Genomic DNA, 15,638 nt, shown 5'->3' with positions numbered 1-15,638 from the left:
GACACACGACCACGTTTGCATGAAAAGGACAGCCTCAACTTAAGACACATCCTCTCAAAGTTCTTCCAACGGGCTATAAACTACTCCACAAAAAAGCAGATTAGGGAAAAAATAAAATCACTGCACAGGAAAATTATGATCCTGAAGTTCATCTGTCTCCGGACATTCAGTCAGATTGCTAATATTCATGATTACATTTACTTACAAAACTTGTAGCCCCATTCAATGAGACACATTACCACAGACAACCCAACCTTATCAGAACTAAACCAACCATTTGGGTTTAGTTCCTATATAAAGAGTATATAAAGGGAACATCCCCACCCAAGGAATAGGAATACAATTTGAAATTCAACATTTAACATATTACAAGCTACCAGAAAACAACTAAGTGCAAGAGTAAGATTTGGCTACAATAAGGTCTCCCAAGTCATTTGAAAAAAGTTATTCAAAAATAAAGATGCCTTACCTTCAAATTACTTAGACTTATCTGAAGAGAATTAGGTAATTCTAATAAATTAGAATAAAAATCTAAAAGAACTAAAATCTTCACATGGTATTTTACCAACAATACTTTTAATATACAATAGACAAGTAAATGAACAAAAAGTTGCAAATGTTTAAACTCACGTAATTTAGCACATAAAAGAAATGCCTCTCAATTTATATTTCTCTTGCATTCAGGAGGTTACCTTATGATCTGTGAGGGTGTCCTATTAAGATTTTTGTGCTCATTGGAGGGTTTCTGAGACTGTGACCCTGCAGAATGACTAGAGAATGCATGTGGTCTTATTCCTGAAGGATGCTGGAGTCGAGGAGGTAGTGCTGATGGAGCTTTTATTGGCTTGCTTTGATTCTTTGGCCCTCTGTAATCCATGTCTGTGACAAGAAGCCAAAAAACCTCATCATTTTCCTATAATAATAATTTTAAAAAAGCCCAAGTACCATCACCACCCCTCCTCCAAAGAAAGATTAATTGGACATAATCCTAACCAGAGTGGAAATTCTGTCCAGAAGTAGGTTTTCTCATCTTCTTCCCTGACACGGTGTTCCAGCTTTCTGAAGGAGGTGGTTTGAGGTTCTTCGGGGAGTGTCTTCAAAAGAAAGAAAAAGACTTATTATTTTCTTTTAATGTTTATTTACTTTGAGAGCAAGAGAGAGAGAGAGAGAGAGTTGCACGCATATAGAGGAAGGGAAAGAGAGAATCCCAAGCAGGCTCTGCGCTTCAGCACAAACCCAACACAGGGCTTAATCTCATGAATCATGAGATCATGACCTGAGCCAAAATCAAGGAGTCGAATGCTTAACCAACTGAGCCAACCGGGAGTTCCAGAAAGACTTATAATAACATAATATTCCTAGAAAGAAGATCAATTTTTAAGTATTCTGCATAAATATTTTCAATTTATGGAAGATTTTAGTTTTATAGTTTCTTAGATTAAAAATTAACGTACAAAGCATTTAGCAATCCTAAATTCTAGTCAACTAAGATGACATAAATCAAAAGCATATTTTCCAACCTAAAAAACTAAAGACTAAAAAGCTTTAATCACAAGCTAAGCAAAAGATCAGATTAAAAAGGAATGATTGTTTATTCTGTTAGATGTGATGATAGTGCTATAGTTAAGGTAGGGAGGAAGGAGTCCTTACTATGTGAGAGAAACACATAAGCATGTTAAGTGTCTATAAGAAATGGTGTGGTGACGGGGATTTGCTTTAAAATATTCCATCCCATTCTCACTTTTAAAAAGGGGGCGGTTAGGGAGAACAGATTAGAAAAGATTACCAAATGCTGTCAGTTGCCGAAACAGGGTGATGCTTACACTGGGGTTCACTGTACTGTCTTTACATTTGTGTATTTGAAATTTTCCATAGTAAAGTTTAGGTGTGATTTATTACCCTTTTTTCTAATAAAGACAGCAGCAACTGAAACGAAAGGTGCTGTAAAGTGAGACTGTGGCAGCAAGTCAGCCACAGTATTTCACTACTCCATATGACATTTACTGAAAACTAACTACATGCAATGCAGTGTTAAATGAAAATTAGAAATGAACACTGGCCCCTGTCCTCCAATGCTCCCCACTTTACAGTTACAATTTATAGCCAATTTCCCAAACTGCCTTTGTGACAAATGGCACATTTGAAACTGTAAGCAAAACAAGTTTTTAAAATGTTAACACACAAAACACAAAATTTAAACTCAAACTGCTGTTTCATAAGATCTAAACAAATCCATTTCCTACTAAGAGGCAGTATTTTTGACTGTATTTATAAACACACAGGGCCATTTAGAATTCCTCATGACTTAAGCTAAATGGAAGAGACCGTAAATGTCTTAGTTGAAGAGTAGTACATACTTCTTTCCAAGTTCTTCGACCAAAACTGGCCCATTCTCAGAGTGAACCCCTTGAAAGTCTGCATTAGAAAATTTTCCATTGTGATCCAACCTAACCTGTTGAACAATTCCAGAAAGAAGAAATCAGTCACCCGCTTCCTTTGCGTTAATGATCACCTTCTAAATTTTTATCATTTTCAATTAGAGAGATGACGACTATACACTGTTAAAAACAAAACCAAGTTCAAAAGGGTACACCACAAATAATATTTCTCTGACCTCCCAGGCCTCTGTAGCTCTAGCTAAAATAAAGACTTTTGTGTACACTTCCAAAATTTTATGAACTGTTTTTCCAAGTAATTCAGGGAGAAGCAAGAGCACAATCAAGGCAGCATGTCCTGGTTCTGAACAAAGGACTATAGCACTGCACACACCAGGATTCTAGGCCCATCTTTTTTGTACTTACCAGCAATATGACCTTTGGCAAGATACTTATGCTTCAGTGTCCTCCCATGCAAAATGGAGCTAATAATAGTACCTACATCACTCATGGAGATGGAATGAGGCACATAGGATATACAGAATGGACACTAACTGCAACTTTGCACACAGCAACCACTCTATGAATGAGAGCAACTATTATTTTAATTACTACTGTCTTACTTTTCCAATATTGACAATGTATAACTGAGACCTTTTTGCCCTCTAAAAATAGATCCATCCCATGTTATCTAATATACAACTGTATTACCCAATAGCAATCTGTGACCAGAGAAAGCCTTTCAGTTTCCTCCTATAGTCAAACGACACTCAATGAACAGGGCTGATCACTGCACTAAAGCCCAATGTACAGCAGCTTCAACTTAACCTATTTTTTTTTTTTTAACTAGATCAAAATCCTAAAGCTGAGGTTTCATTATTCATTAAGCACAAAAGGACCCTTTGCCTTCCTCTCTTCAAGAGTCTAACAATAAAACATATCTTTCTGAAGTTAATTTGTACCAAAAACTTAAACTACATCTTATATGCTTGAGTATAAATGCACCTTTGAGTCATAGCAAAACAATCAGTTTCCAAACAGATTTCAATTAAATTTTACCTGAAATAGTCTAGTAGATATAGAAACAAAATACTCTTAAAAAAAAGCAAGTATCTGCTTAGCATCTACTTTACAAACAGCATGTATTTTACTAAAACCAACTGCAACCTCAAAGGAAATATGCATGATTTAAAACAATGAGTAACAGTTTTAGTGATGCAGCATAAGATAAGCATTCTTCTCTGTTAAGGAGGAGTGAGAAGGGAAGGAGGAGCCCTAAACCCTAGATTTACTCTTTTGGTTTTTTCCAAATCACTGTAACAAAAAATTCCACAATTCTGTTCTGTGATTATACCACATTTCTGACAACTCCGTAAGGAAGAACCTAAATGAATCATATCTTCTTCTTCCACTTTCAAATACCTCAGAATCAGAACACTTTTACAACTTCTTAAGATAGATGGGTCTTTGATGCTGGTAATCCTGGTCAACTGGCTTTTTACAAACTACTTTACCACACAGGAAATGAGTGTTACCTCTACAAGGAAAAATGTTTGTCAATGGCTATTTTAAAGTAGTTTGTAAAAGGCAACACTTTTCAATGAAAACCATATTTTTATGAACATTATCTTCAAATAGTATTTGGTTATTTTTTTTTTAATTTTTTTTTTCAACGTTTATTTATTTTTGGGACAGAGAGAGACAGAGCATGAACGGGGGAGGGGCAGAGAGAAAGGGAGACACAGAATCGGAAACAGGCTCCAGGCTCTGAGCCATCAGCCCAGAGCCTGATGCGGGGCTCGAACTCCCCGACCGCGATATCGTGACCTGGCTGAAGTCGGACGCTTAACCGACTGCGCCACCCAGGCACCCCAATATTTGGTTATTTCTATCACCAAATAGTATATAGGTTATTTCTGTCTTGGAATTAGCATTTTTTCATAAACAAAAACAGTAAAGGAACCTTGGAAATTACCCAGAGTTTCTCCAGCCTTGGCATTACTGACACTAGACTGGACAAGCATTTGTTGGGGGCTTGGGGGGATGCCCTGTGCACTGTAGGATGTTTGGCAGTATCCCTGGCCTCTACCCAGTAGATGTCAGTAGCACCTCCCCAGTTGTGGGACTACAAAAATTGTCTTCGAACATTATCAAATGCACAGTGAGGATTGCAAAATCACTCTAAGTTAAGAACTGATATAATCCAAATTTCCCCTTTTCCAATCCGCTACTTAAATCCAGAGCAATAGTTTATTCAAAGTAAATGGCATGTTTTCACTCATATGTGGATCTTGAGAAACTTAACAGAAGACCATGGGGGAAAAGAAGGGGGGGGGGTTACAGAGGGAGGGAAGCAAACCATAAGAGACTCTTAAATACACAGAACTGAGGGTTAATGGGGGGGGTGGGGGAGAGGGGAAAGTGGGTGATGGGCACTGAGGAGGGCACTTGCTGGGATGAGCACTGGGTATTGTATGGAAGTCAATTTGACAATAAATTATATTAAAAAAAAAAAAAGACAATGCCAAAACTTCCTTACTATTCACTCTTTTCTCAGTCTAACATAAAACCATTATGTATCTATCAAAATCTTCCCAGAGGACTTCCATAAAACTGATCTGTAATGTCAAGTTCAAATCAATTTTGGTAATTTGCCAACTGTAATGAAACTATCTAAAAATCTAAAGTGCTATTGCTGCTTCTTTCAAACAAGTAATATCAAAGACTGACATTGTTCTTAAAGATCATGTGATGGGACACCATCGACATACACACAATTTTTACAACGTATTCTAATGGATCAAAAAGCTAAATATTTACAACTATTAAAATGTGTATGTGATAAAATATCTTCTAAAATCTCCAATTAACAACACATCAAACTTGAGCTATTTTCTTAGATCCTATTAGAATAAAATAAGATTTCAAGTAAAATCTTTTCTTCCTCTACATAATCACTTACTTGGCATTTATCTCCAACTTCATACTGTAAACCAGCAGCAATGGAATAATCACGTTTTTGTTGAGCTGTAAACAATATCAGAATATCAAGTTGACTTATTTTCAAATGCCACAAAGCAAATTTATGGAAAATACACAGATTTTTTTTAACTCACCTTGCTTAGACTTCAGCCAAATTTCATATTCCACATTTCTATAGACTGCTGGATTAAGTGACTTAAGAACCTTTCTTGACAAAGGAAGGCTAGGAGAGTTCCCATTGTTTTTCGGGTGCTAAACAAAGTGAGGAAGTCCAATCAACACAGAAATGCTTTTAAAACACTTTTGAGATACGTACAAGAGTAAAATCAAATAAAGAAGAAAACTTACAAAATTAGGAAGCCTTATTACACTTTGTCAACTTCAATTTAAATTTAACAAGATTTTTAATTAAAAAATAAAAAATAAACTAGGAAGCCACCAAAATTTTTCTCACAGTCAGATGATCCTGACTCCACTGAAAATGTTAAAAAAAATTAAGACTAAATTCATGTACTTATATGGAAGAACTAGTTAAAACCATTAAGAAAAATACCTGATCACTTGACAAAGGTTTAACTCCATTCACATCATTAGCGGTGGTAGTTTTACTCCTACAAAGAAAGAAATATAACCTTAATTAAAAGTACAAAAGTATGTTTATGCAATTAACATATCCTAACCTCATATAAACATCTCCAAAGTCACAGTTATGTTCCAAAAAGTTAAAGCTATATTCCAGTAAGCTCCTAAAAAGTCTCAGTATAAAGGTGTATTTATACACATACATACATATGTGTGTATGTATATAAGTCAAAAAGTTTTTTATCAGTAATTCTTTTTTTTAAATATTTATTTTTGAGAGAGAGACAGAGACAGCACACAAGCGAGCAGGGGACAGGCAGGGAGACAAAATCTGAAACAGGATGTAAGCTCTGAGCTGTCAGCACAGAACCCTACGTGCCCATGCGAACTGTGAGATTATGACCTGAGGCCAAAGTCAGATGCTTAACCAACTGAGTCACCCCAGGTGCTCCTCAATAAGTCTTATTGTATGGCTCAATCAAAAAAACAGAAACAAACAAAAAACTGTTAAATTTAGGTGCATAGAAAAGTTCAGTTTATAAAAACATTCAATGTAAAAATGTCCTTTTAATATACAGATGAGGCTCCATTAAACAAAATACTCCACAGCAATCTAATGAGAACAGACACAAACTAAATTTAGTAATCAGTGTGTTAAATGCTGATAAGTGCTATCTATGGGGTGGGGTGGGGGCCAGGTAGCAGAAGTGATAGTTTTGACACAGGCTCAAATAATAAAAATTAAATAAAAATAATAAAAAATGACTTGCTGAGATGCCTTTTTGAATAAAGAATTAAAGGTGATGAGACAGCAAATCATATGGCTATTTAGTATTCCAAGCAGTATTCCAAGCTGTTTCAGGAGAACAGCAAGTGGAAAGACCCTAAGGTGGCCAAGAGACTGGCAAAGCTGGAATACAGTGATGTCAGGTCAAATGGGAGATGAGACGAGAAACTACTTACAGTCTTCTGTCCTACATTTCCTCCTTAGTAAATCAATCTCTAGTCTTCAGAACAATCTCCAAATGTATGCCCTCAGCAATATTTAACAGACCTCGATCATCTTCAGTCTAGACTAAAAAAAAAATCACCGACAATTTCCACTACTTCAGGACTAACCAATACGAATGTGAAAAGAATCCAGGCACAAGAGTATAGTGACATCCTTGGTCTTTCCTCCTTATTACCAAGCTATGCCAATCCAATCTATGCCACAATTATGTGGCATTCTTCTTTAATTGAAGCCTTGTCCTCCTTAAGTCAGACATAATACAAATAAAAAAGTATTAGCAATGCAACAAAAAGTTAATTTAAAAAAGGCTTCCATGTTCCAAGGGCTACACTAGCACAGTATAAAAACATTGTGCATTACAATAATCACACCTTTTCTTGTAAACTCCAACATACTACCCTTAACTCCATACTTCATCTAATTCATCTGCCATATCAGACCCAACTGTTGCTAAAACTATTAGCAGCAACCAAAGGGCATGTGCCGAAGTCCCTAAGTCCCTCCACACCAACCACAAACAATAAGTTATAACAAGCTAGTCATTCTCTCCCTCAACTTCCCCTATGTTCAATGGCACATCCTAATCAGACAGCTGTCACGTTAATGACAGAGCAGAACTTCCATCTGTTCAAGTTAATTAGCCTATTCTAAAATTAAATTTACCATAGCAGACACAGATTCTAACATCATTTCCCTCTTACAAAGAAATGGTAGTCAATCAAGTTTTCCGACAAGAGTCAGAAAAACATAATTCAACAAATGCCTGGAATTTCAGATAAAAGGGGATATATTTTAAGGGGTGCCTGGGTGGCTCATTCGGTTAAGCATCGACTCTTTAATTTCGGCTCAGGTCATGATCTCAGGATTTGTGAGATCAAGCCCCATATCAGGCTCTGCACTGACAGCATGGAGCCTGCTCGAGATTTTCTCTCTCCCTCTCTCTCTGCCCCTCCCCTGCTCATGCACATACTCACTCTCTCTCAAAATAAATAAACATAAAAGAAAAAGATATATAGAAGTATTTAATGAAGAATTAGATATCCTAAGTCATAATTTCATTTATTTCTCTAGTTTTACAGTATATAACACCAAACAGGATTTTTTTTAACATTTATTTATTCTTGAGAGACAGAGAGTGAGCATGAGCAAGGGAGGGGCAGAGAGAGCCAAAGCAGGTTCTAGGCTGTGAGCACAAAGCCCAATATGGGGCCCAAACTCATGAACCATGAGATCATGACCTGAGCCAAAATCAAGAGTCAGCCACTTAACCGACTGAGCCACCCAGGCACTCCCCCGGCACCGCCTTCTTTTTCTCTTTTTCAAGTAGGATACCTTCATACTCTCGCATACTAGGAATAATATATTTTTAGCTCTACTAGGAATTGAATACAATAGGTTCTTATAAAATACACAGTAAATGTCTTAATATTGTCGATAAAAACTAATGAATGTTGAACACGGTATCTAGCAATTACGCTATACACTTTACACATTATTTCATAATTCTTACAAATTCCCTCCTTCAAGGAAATACTAATATATCCTAATTTTATAGCTATAGAATTAGGACCTGCTAGTGAATTTAAGTAACTTGCCCGAGGTCTAGTTAGTTGGCAGGAAGCCAGAACTGAAACCAGGTTTGGCTGTCCACAGCCCCAAGCTTTTAATCACTACCCTAATATATCCCATCATCCTGCATGGAAAAAAAAACACCTCAGAGACTCCAAGTTAAAAGATGCTTGTTCACCCCTCTTTCTCTCTCCTCCCCCTCTCATGCTCTCTCTCTCTTAAAAATAAATAAACGTTAAAAAAAAAATTTCTTTTAATAAAAAAAGGGGGGGCACTGGGTGGCTCAGTGGGTTAAGCATTCAACTCTGGCTCAGGTCATGATCTCGTGGTCCTTGAGTTCAAGCCCCGCTTGACAGCTCAGAGCCTGGAGCCTGTTTCAAATTCTGTGTCTCCCTCTTTCTCTCTCCTCCCTGGCTCATGCTCTCTCTTCTCAAAAATAAATAAATGTTAAAAAAAAAAAAAAAAAGATGCTTGTTCACACCCTAAACAGAGGTATTATTCAGAGCTGTTCACATACTTATACCCCAACTTGGGACCTTTGTTATCCAAAAAAGAAAAAGAAAGGCGTTAGAATCTAAGTTAAAAAAACAATAAAAGAAAGTCAAGGAGGGGAGCTTGGGTGGCTCAGTCAGTTAAGGTCCTGGATGACCTCACAGTTTGTGAATTCGAGCCCCATGTCAGGCTCCACACTGACAGCACAGAGCCTACTTGGGATTCTCTCTCTCCCTCTCTTTGCTCCTCCCCTGCTCTCTCTCTCAAAATAAATAAATAAATATTTTTTTTAAATATGCTAAAGAAAGTCAAGGAAATAAAAAATGGCTCTTTTGCATCACTGGATATGTAAACAATTACCTGGTTAACCTTAAAATTTTACATTACACACACTATAAATCTATTCTACACATATACATCTAGATTATGTAGAAATAAAGCCTAGCAGCCAAAACATCAACTTCAAAAACAATCCCGTAATAGAAATTAGATAAAATCAGTGGCAGGAAAAAAGAAACTGGGACTGCAGGTTGCTGTATTTCAGGAATACCATTCATAATATCTCTATATGTGAGGCAAATCCATGCAGAAACATTCGTTGAACTGTTTCTTTGTATGGCACTATAAAGACATTTTAGGACTTAAATTCATTCTTACTTGCAACTGTCATCCTCTGAATCTGATACTTCACTGTTGTTTTCATCAGCTACTTCAGAGGTGTCTAGCCCCATCAAAATTTTACTAACATCAGTTTTAAACACCTTTTCATACAGCAATTCATAAAGGAGAGCTGCAATTAATAAGAGAAATATTATGCAACACTAATTTTATGTTTTAACATAAAATTGACAATGTCCATTGCCCAGGCCTCTAAAATCCTAACTATGCACCTGTCACACTTTATGATTAATAACACAATTTAATCAGGAAGTTATCTAGAGAGCAACTACAATTTCTGTCTGTGCTATTAATTCAAAATCATTACATAAGATACTGCCATTTTTAAAACAACACAAAAGGGTATCATAAGTGTAAAACAAATATGACAATAAAAGCTAAACATGCATACTGAGCAACTGCTACATTCCATGCACTGTGTGAAGCCTCTATGTATGGTCATATTTAATAGCCCAGCAGTCAAGTGTTATTATTCTAACTGTACAGGTGAGGAAACTTGAGAATATGAGATGTCACACAACGTGCCCAACCTTAAGAGACTCAGATACTGGATAGAAAACATTTCACAAGGGACTCAAAAAATAAATGTATTCTCAGCAGTATAGAAGGAAAGAACTATATTCAGACAACTTTTTTGCTTTTAAAAAAACCCTCCAGGAACCACTGAAATATTTATTACCAAATACTTAAAAACAAATTACACATGGCATTTAGGACTCTCATTTGGTTATATCGCGGTGATCTTTATGAAATTAAAAATTCATCAACAGGTGCCCACCCTTTAAATGAGTCGCCAAAAAGACCACCTTCTCACAGATCACCTTTCTTCTGCCCCTGATTATCATTCAAACCACAGGCACTGACAAGTACAGGTAAGGTAGGCTCCAGGAGCTATCCTTCCTAAAGCTGAAATGTTTAAATTTTAACCAGCTGGAAGAGAAGCACACAGCCCAAGATACAAATAGACTTTCAAATCTCAAAACAGATCAATCAATTTTAAAAACTGCACTACACATATCTTTACTGGTCACGACTAGCTTAAGAACAGAGGAAAGAGCTGCTACAGGCCCAGCATTGCTGCTCTGTGTGAGTGAGGTGCACTTCATCAGACAGATGGATAAAGGAAATAAAGGTAAGAAGAAGAAAGAAACTACTAAAGTGGTGACTCTCCACTGGGGAAGGAGAGGGGATTTTATCCTCCTAGGAAATACCTGGCAAAATCTGGACAGATTTCTTTGCTTGTCGCAATGGGAAAGAGAACTCTCTACACAGCATATGCCAACGACACTACTAAACATCTCATAATGCACACAACAGCTCCGACAGAGTTATCTGACCCAAAATGTCAATAGTGCCAAGGTTAAGAAACCCTGCTTGCTGAAGAGCCAAAACAATCAAATGCTTGATTTGTTCACTTAGATTTTCAAGGTCTACACTAACAACTTTAAAAATGCATACAAATCCTTATTACTGAAATGAAAGACTGCAAGAAAGAAAGAACTTCATATTTACAGGTTGAACTCAAGCTACTAGCTCCGTTTTTTCCTAGTCAAACAAGTTTTTAATAAAATATTAACATTTTTGCTAACCTGAGATTCTTCGTGTATCTTTTTACACAACAAAACAGAGTATATTTTCTTTGACTTGTCTGCATTGACTAGATAGCCTACAAATATAACTTCCCATACAAGCACAAGGGTGATACTTACATTGACACATTGCAGAGTTCTCTTTATACTTTATGGGATAGACAATATCATAATGATTTCCATTTGAAAAACACAGTAATACCTGAAAGGGAAAAATTAAAGATATCTTTTAGCCCTTCATATATGACACTTACATAGCAACTTATACCTCCAATTTCTCTTACTAGTAAATAATTTCCAAATAGAAGATGATTATTTTAGAAGCAACCGAAACCTCCAAGTTGGTCAATTATGGTACATCCAATGCTGAAATGTTACACAGCCATTAAATTAAAAAGTTCTTAATGATGGGGAAATGCTTATAGGATACAAAAACTGGACACAATACATGAAAACAACATGATTTCAACTATTTAAAAAGACCATTAAAAGACTGTAAGAAATATTAAATACTCCAAAACCGTATTAAAATGCTTACCTCTAAGAGGCACAATCAAAAGTTCAATTTTTCTGATGTTTTACAGTTTTTTTCTTTTAATGTTTGTTTATTTTTGAGAGAGCGAGCAAGCAAGAGTAGGGGAGGGGCAGACAGAGAAGAAGACAGAGGATCTGAAGCAGACTCTGCACTGACAGCAGCAAGCCTGATGCAGGGCTCAAACTCACAAGCCAGGAGATCATGACCTGAGCCAAAGTCAGATACTTAACTGACAACCACCCAGGCACCCTGATGCTTTACAGTTTTAAATGCTTTCTAGTCAACTACTTACACAAGGAGAAATACACACTGATTTTGATTAGATTATGTCATGATCCAAAACTTGGATTGGAAAGGCCAAATCCAGAGCCAAGAAACTCCAAAGTCCTTTTTAAAAAGGCAGCATTTCGCTCAATTCTCCTCCCCCTTACCACCATTAGCATGATGACAAAACACTTCAACTTGGCTTGGATGATTACAAAACAGGTAATTAAAACAAAGTTCTTTTAATAATGAATCAATTGAGGTTTTTTTCTTTCTAGGCTCACATAAATTTTCAGTTGTTTCCAGTCTGTGACTAGATATTAACACGTAGGCCAGTAAATTATCTTTATAATCAAAAATAAACCACTAATATCCAAGTATTATCCAAGTATCCAAATACTTGGATAATAGTGATTTATTTTTGATTATAAAGATAATTTATATCTTTATATAGATAGAGGGATGCAATGGCAGAACCTACTTTCACAAGTTATTTTACTACTTAATGTTTATACTGATGCAAAACAGTCTAGTTAATCATATACACTAGTATTGCAATGTTTTTTCCTCTAGTGAAATGTTAGGACACAGTTCTCCACTGTGATTTCTGGGGTAAATCAAATACAAAATATGATTCAGTAATGACCAACAGGAACTTTTAAAAATTATCATAAACTTCATAAAAAACATTTCAAGAAGTCACTTTAAATTTTAGCTTACAAGGTCAAGGTGGCAAGTGATTCTTTTACTTAAATCCTTTAGAAACACTTAGAAAAATTCTTACCTTTTCAGGAAAATTATTTTCAGTTACTTGTGAAGGAGAAACATTTGGTTCCCGATAAATTATAAAATCTTTCCTGAAAATAAAATTTAGCAATTACTTCTGAGGGAATGTATTTCATGATTTGAGATTTAAGTATTCATTTATTCATTCATTCATTCATTCATTCAAGAGCCTAATATGTGCTAAGGCACATATGTGCTCCAGGCATTGGAGATGGAGCAATAAATAAAAGATAGTAATAGAATAAGTTGTAAGGTACCTATATAAAAGTATCTTTTTAAAAAATAAAACTTCAAATATAATTTGCATATATGTTATCTTTAAATATAATTCTAAAAGGAGTCTTCAAAATTACAAAAACTGTGTAGACAAAATTTTATACAGAAATTTCAAAAAGAAAAAAAATCAAGCGTTCACCTGCTCCTCTACTAGACAGAAGTAGTAAAATACTAACATGATTTTTTGCCTCAGTACTAGTGGCCATTTGATGCTACTGGCCCTGAGAAAGTAGGAAATCATTCCTCTATGAAGTTGATAAGTGGTATCGTTTACAGGCCTGGAAAAATGTATTTCTTTCCAAAAATATTTTGAGAATTAAAATTTCTAAACACTGACATATTTAATGTCAAAATCTTATTGAGACAATTTAAAAAACTTTAGAAAAGATGCTTCACAACCAAGCTTTGCTATTTTAACTATTTTAGTATAACGGAATATATTAATTTCCCACTGACTTTATTTTTGTTTACTTATGTTACTATAAGGTTTACCTGTACATAAGAGAAAGGGCACTTATTTCCACTTGTCCAACCCATTCCTACATTGAAGAAAAAAAGTTGGCACTTAGGTATCTCATACTTTTTACAATACATATGCCTCTATGTAATACCTTAATATGTACCTTTATACGATATATCTAATAAGCTGGAAAAGCTCATTAATATTAGTCTTATGAATACTATGAACACATTTATATAAAACAAACTTTACGTATGTAACTAAAAAGTTACTTCAGAAAACAGCCCAAGTCTCTGTTGTAAAAATCCTTAGTAACACAGGGTAAAAGGATAGTTCGTATTGGTGTAATAAGACCGTAAAATGGCATCTCTACATGGAGCACCTGCTGACAAGAACTATGTCCTCTAACCCAGCACCCAAGACAGAGCTTGGAACGTGTATGGGCCCAGAAAATGAGATGTTGAGTAAAAGCAGAACTCAACAATCAGAAAGGATAAAAAGGAGAAGGTTTTCAGGGTGACTGAAAATACAAAGAGAACAGTGTCCTAGCAATCTTTCTGAAATGATTTAAAATTCTACAGCCCTAAATGAGTCATTTTTTTTAAGTCTTTAAGCCTTTTAGAAGGAAATGGACAGTATATATCAAAATTTTAAATATCCATATACTCTTTGACCCAGCAATTCAAATTCTGTAAACCTATCCTAAACAGGTATTTCATATGTTCACAAAAGTATAAAGAAGGATGTTCACTGTAGCTATTTGTAATAGTTTAAAAAAAAATTTTTTTTTAAAGAAAGCCCAATATTCCACTAGTAGGAAAGGAGAAATCGAATAATTTATGGTTCATCCACACAATGTATGGAACACCATGCAGTCAGGTATACACATATGAACTGACTTTATACTATGAAGTATAAAAACTAAGTCACGGTTAAAAACAATACAAACAAACAAACACCTATTGTGTAAAAGAAAGAAACTGCTATGTTTAGTATATGTATGTGTATGTGTATGAGAACTGGAAGGGTACATCCTAAACTGACAATGGAGACAGGGAATTCAAGATCAAGGAAAATGAAGGACTTTCACTCTTCATTCTGTATTAAATCTTTTACCATGAGAATGTGTTTCTATACCACTTATGAAATTAGTAAAGACTTAAAACCAGGACTCACTAAAGATAATAAGCTGAGCTACAATAAGTGAATGCAGCCACGTTTTCCTTTAAAGAAATCTGACATAAGATTTTAAACACTGTTTTCATCTCAAACAAAGATAATCTTCCCCCCAGAGATTCTTCATTTTAATAGTTCTTAAAAGTTGGCTCTGGTTTTCAAAACGAAATGGGTGCCATATATTAAAATAGACTTCTTAAAATAGGTGTCTCACTAACAATCAGAGCTTCTCATAAGCGGCTACAAGTGACACTCTCTGGTGTAGAGGAGATCCTTCACTCAGACCAGTTTGCTTAAATCACAAACACAAGCTACATCTACTTCATGCAAAAGATGTTACCATCACTTCTAAAAATGGAACATTATTCTAGTGTCAACAAAATACTACCTCTCAAATAATGTACCATTTCATAAGTACTTAATCTTCAGAATAAATTCTGTTGTAGTCTGGTTAAGTAAACAATGGCTATCATAACATTCTGTCTTCTCTAACCAGGGTCAACTTTAAATTATAAAATGTATCTATGTTCTACCATTGTATTCTACCTTAAGGCTATAATTTTATTTACTCAGCACTTCTTATGATGTTTAATATACCTCCTTATTGTGGGTGACAGTAAAGCATTTCTGCAAAATCTGTTTTAACCATAATGAACCGTATTCAAAAACATAAAAACATTAAAAAAAAACTTTTGTTCCTAAGGATGCCATTAAGAAAATGAAAAGATAAAGTCAGAAATTGGAAGAAAATATTTGAAAGATACATTTCCAATTACAGAACTCTATCCAGGTTAAAGAACTCTTACAATTTGATAAAACCAGCAACGTTAACAAAAGATGGTCAAAATCTACGAACAGACAT

The 15,638-nt window shown here is 35.3% G+C and overlaps 1 protein-coding gene across 2 annotated transcripts in view; it reads right to left on the bottom strand.

Annotated features, from left to right (window-relative positions):
* The window catches only part of OTUD4 (OTU deubiquitinase 4), a 45,748-nt gene that overhangs the window by 17,050 nt on the left and 13,060 nt on the right, over positions 1–15,638 (bottom strand). For both annotated transcript variants that reach the window (XM_040473076.1, XM_040473077.1), the window contains exons 4-13: positions 13,633–13,679; positions 12,863–12,935; positions 11,400–11,481; positions 9,670–9,802; positions 5,911–5,968; positions 5,492–5,609; positions 5,338–5,402; positions 2,358–2,452; positions 994–1,094; positions 693–879 (exon numbers count right to left, since the gene is read on the bottom strand). In XM_040473076.1, the coding sequence (XP_040329010.1) occupies positions 693–879; positions 994–1,094; positions 2,358–2,452; positions 5,338–5,402; positions 5,492–5,609; positions 5,911–5,968; positions 9,670–9,802; positions 11,400–11,481; positions 12,863–12,935; positions 13,633–13,679 (959 nt within the window). The remainder of the gene's footprint in view (positions 1–692; positions 880–993; positions 1,095–2,357; positions 2,453–5,337; positions 5,403–5,491; positions 5,610–5,910; positions 5,969–9,669; positions 9,803–11,399; positions 11,482–12,862; positions 12,936–13,632; positions 13,680–15,638) is intronic.

Source organism: Herpailurus yagouaroundi, unplaced genomic scaffold (assembly GCF_014898765.1).
Source record: "Herpailurus yagouaroundi ecotype Mexico unplaced genomic scaffold, PumYag 28, whole genome shotgun sequence".
Classification (NCBI taxonomy): Eukaryota; Metazoa; Chordata; class Mammalia; order Carnivora; family Felidae; genus Herpailurus; species Herpailurus yagouaroundi.
This window is presented reverse-complemented; position numbering and strand designations above follow the sequence as displayed.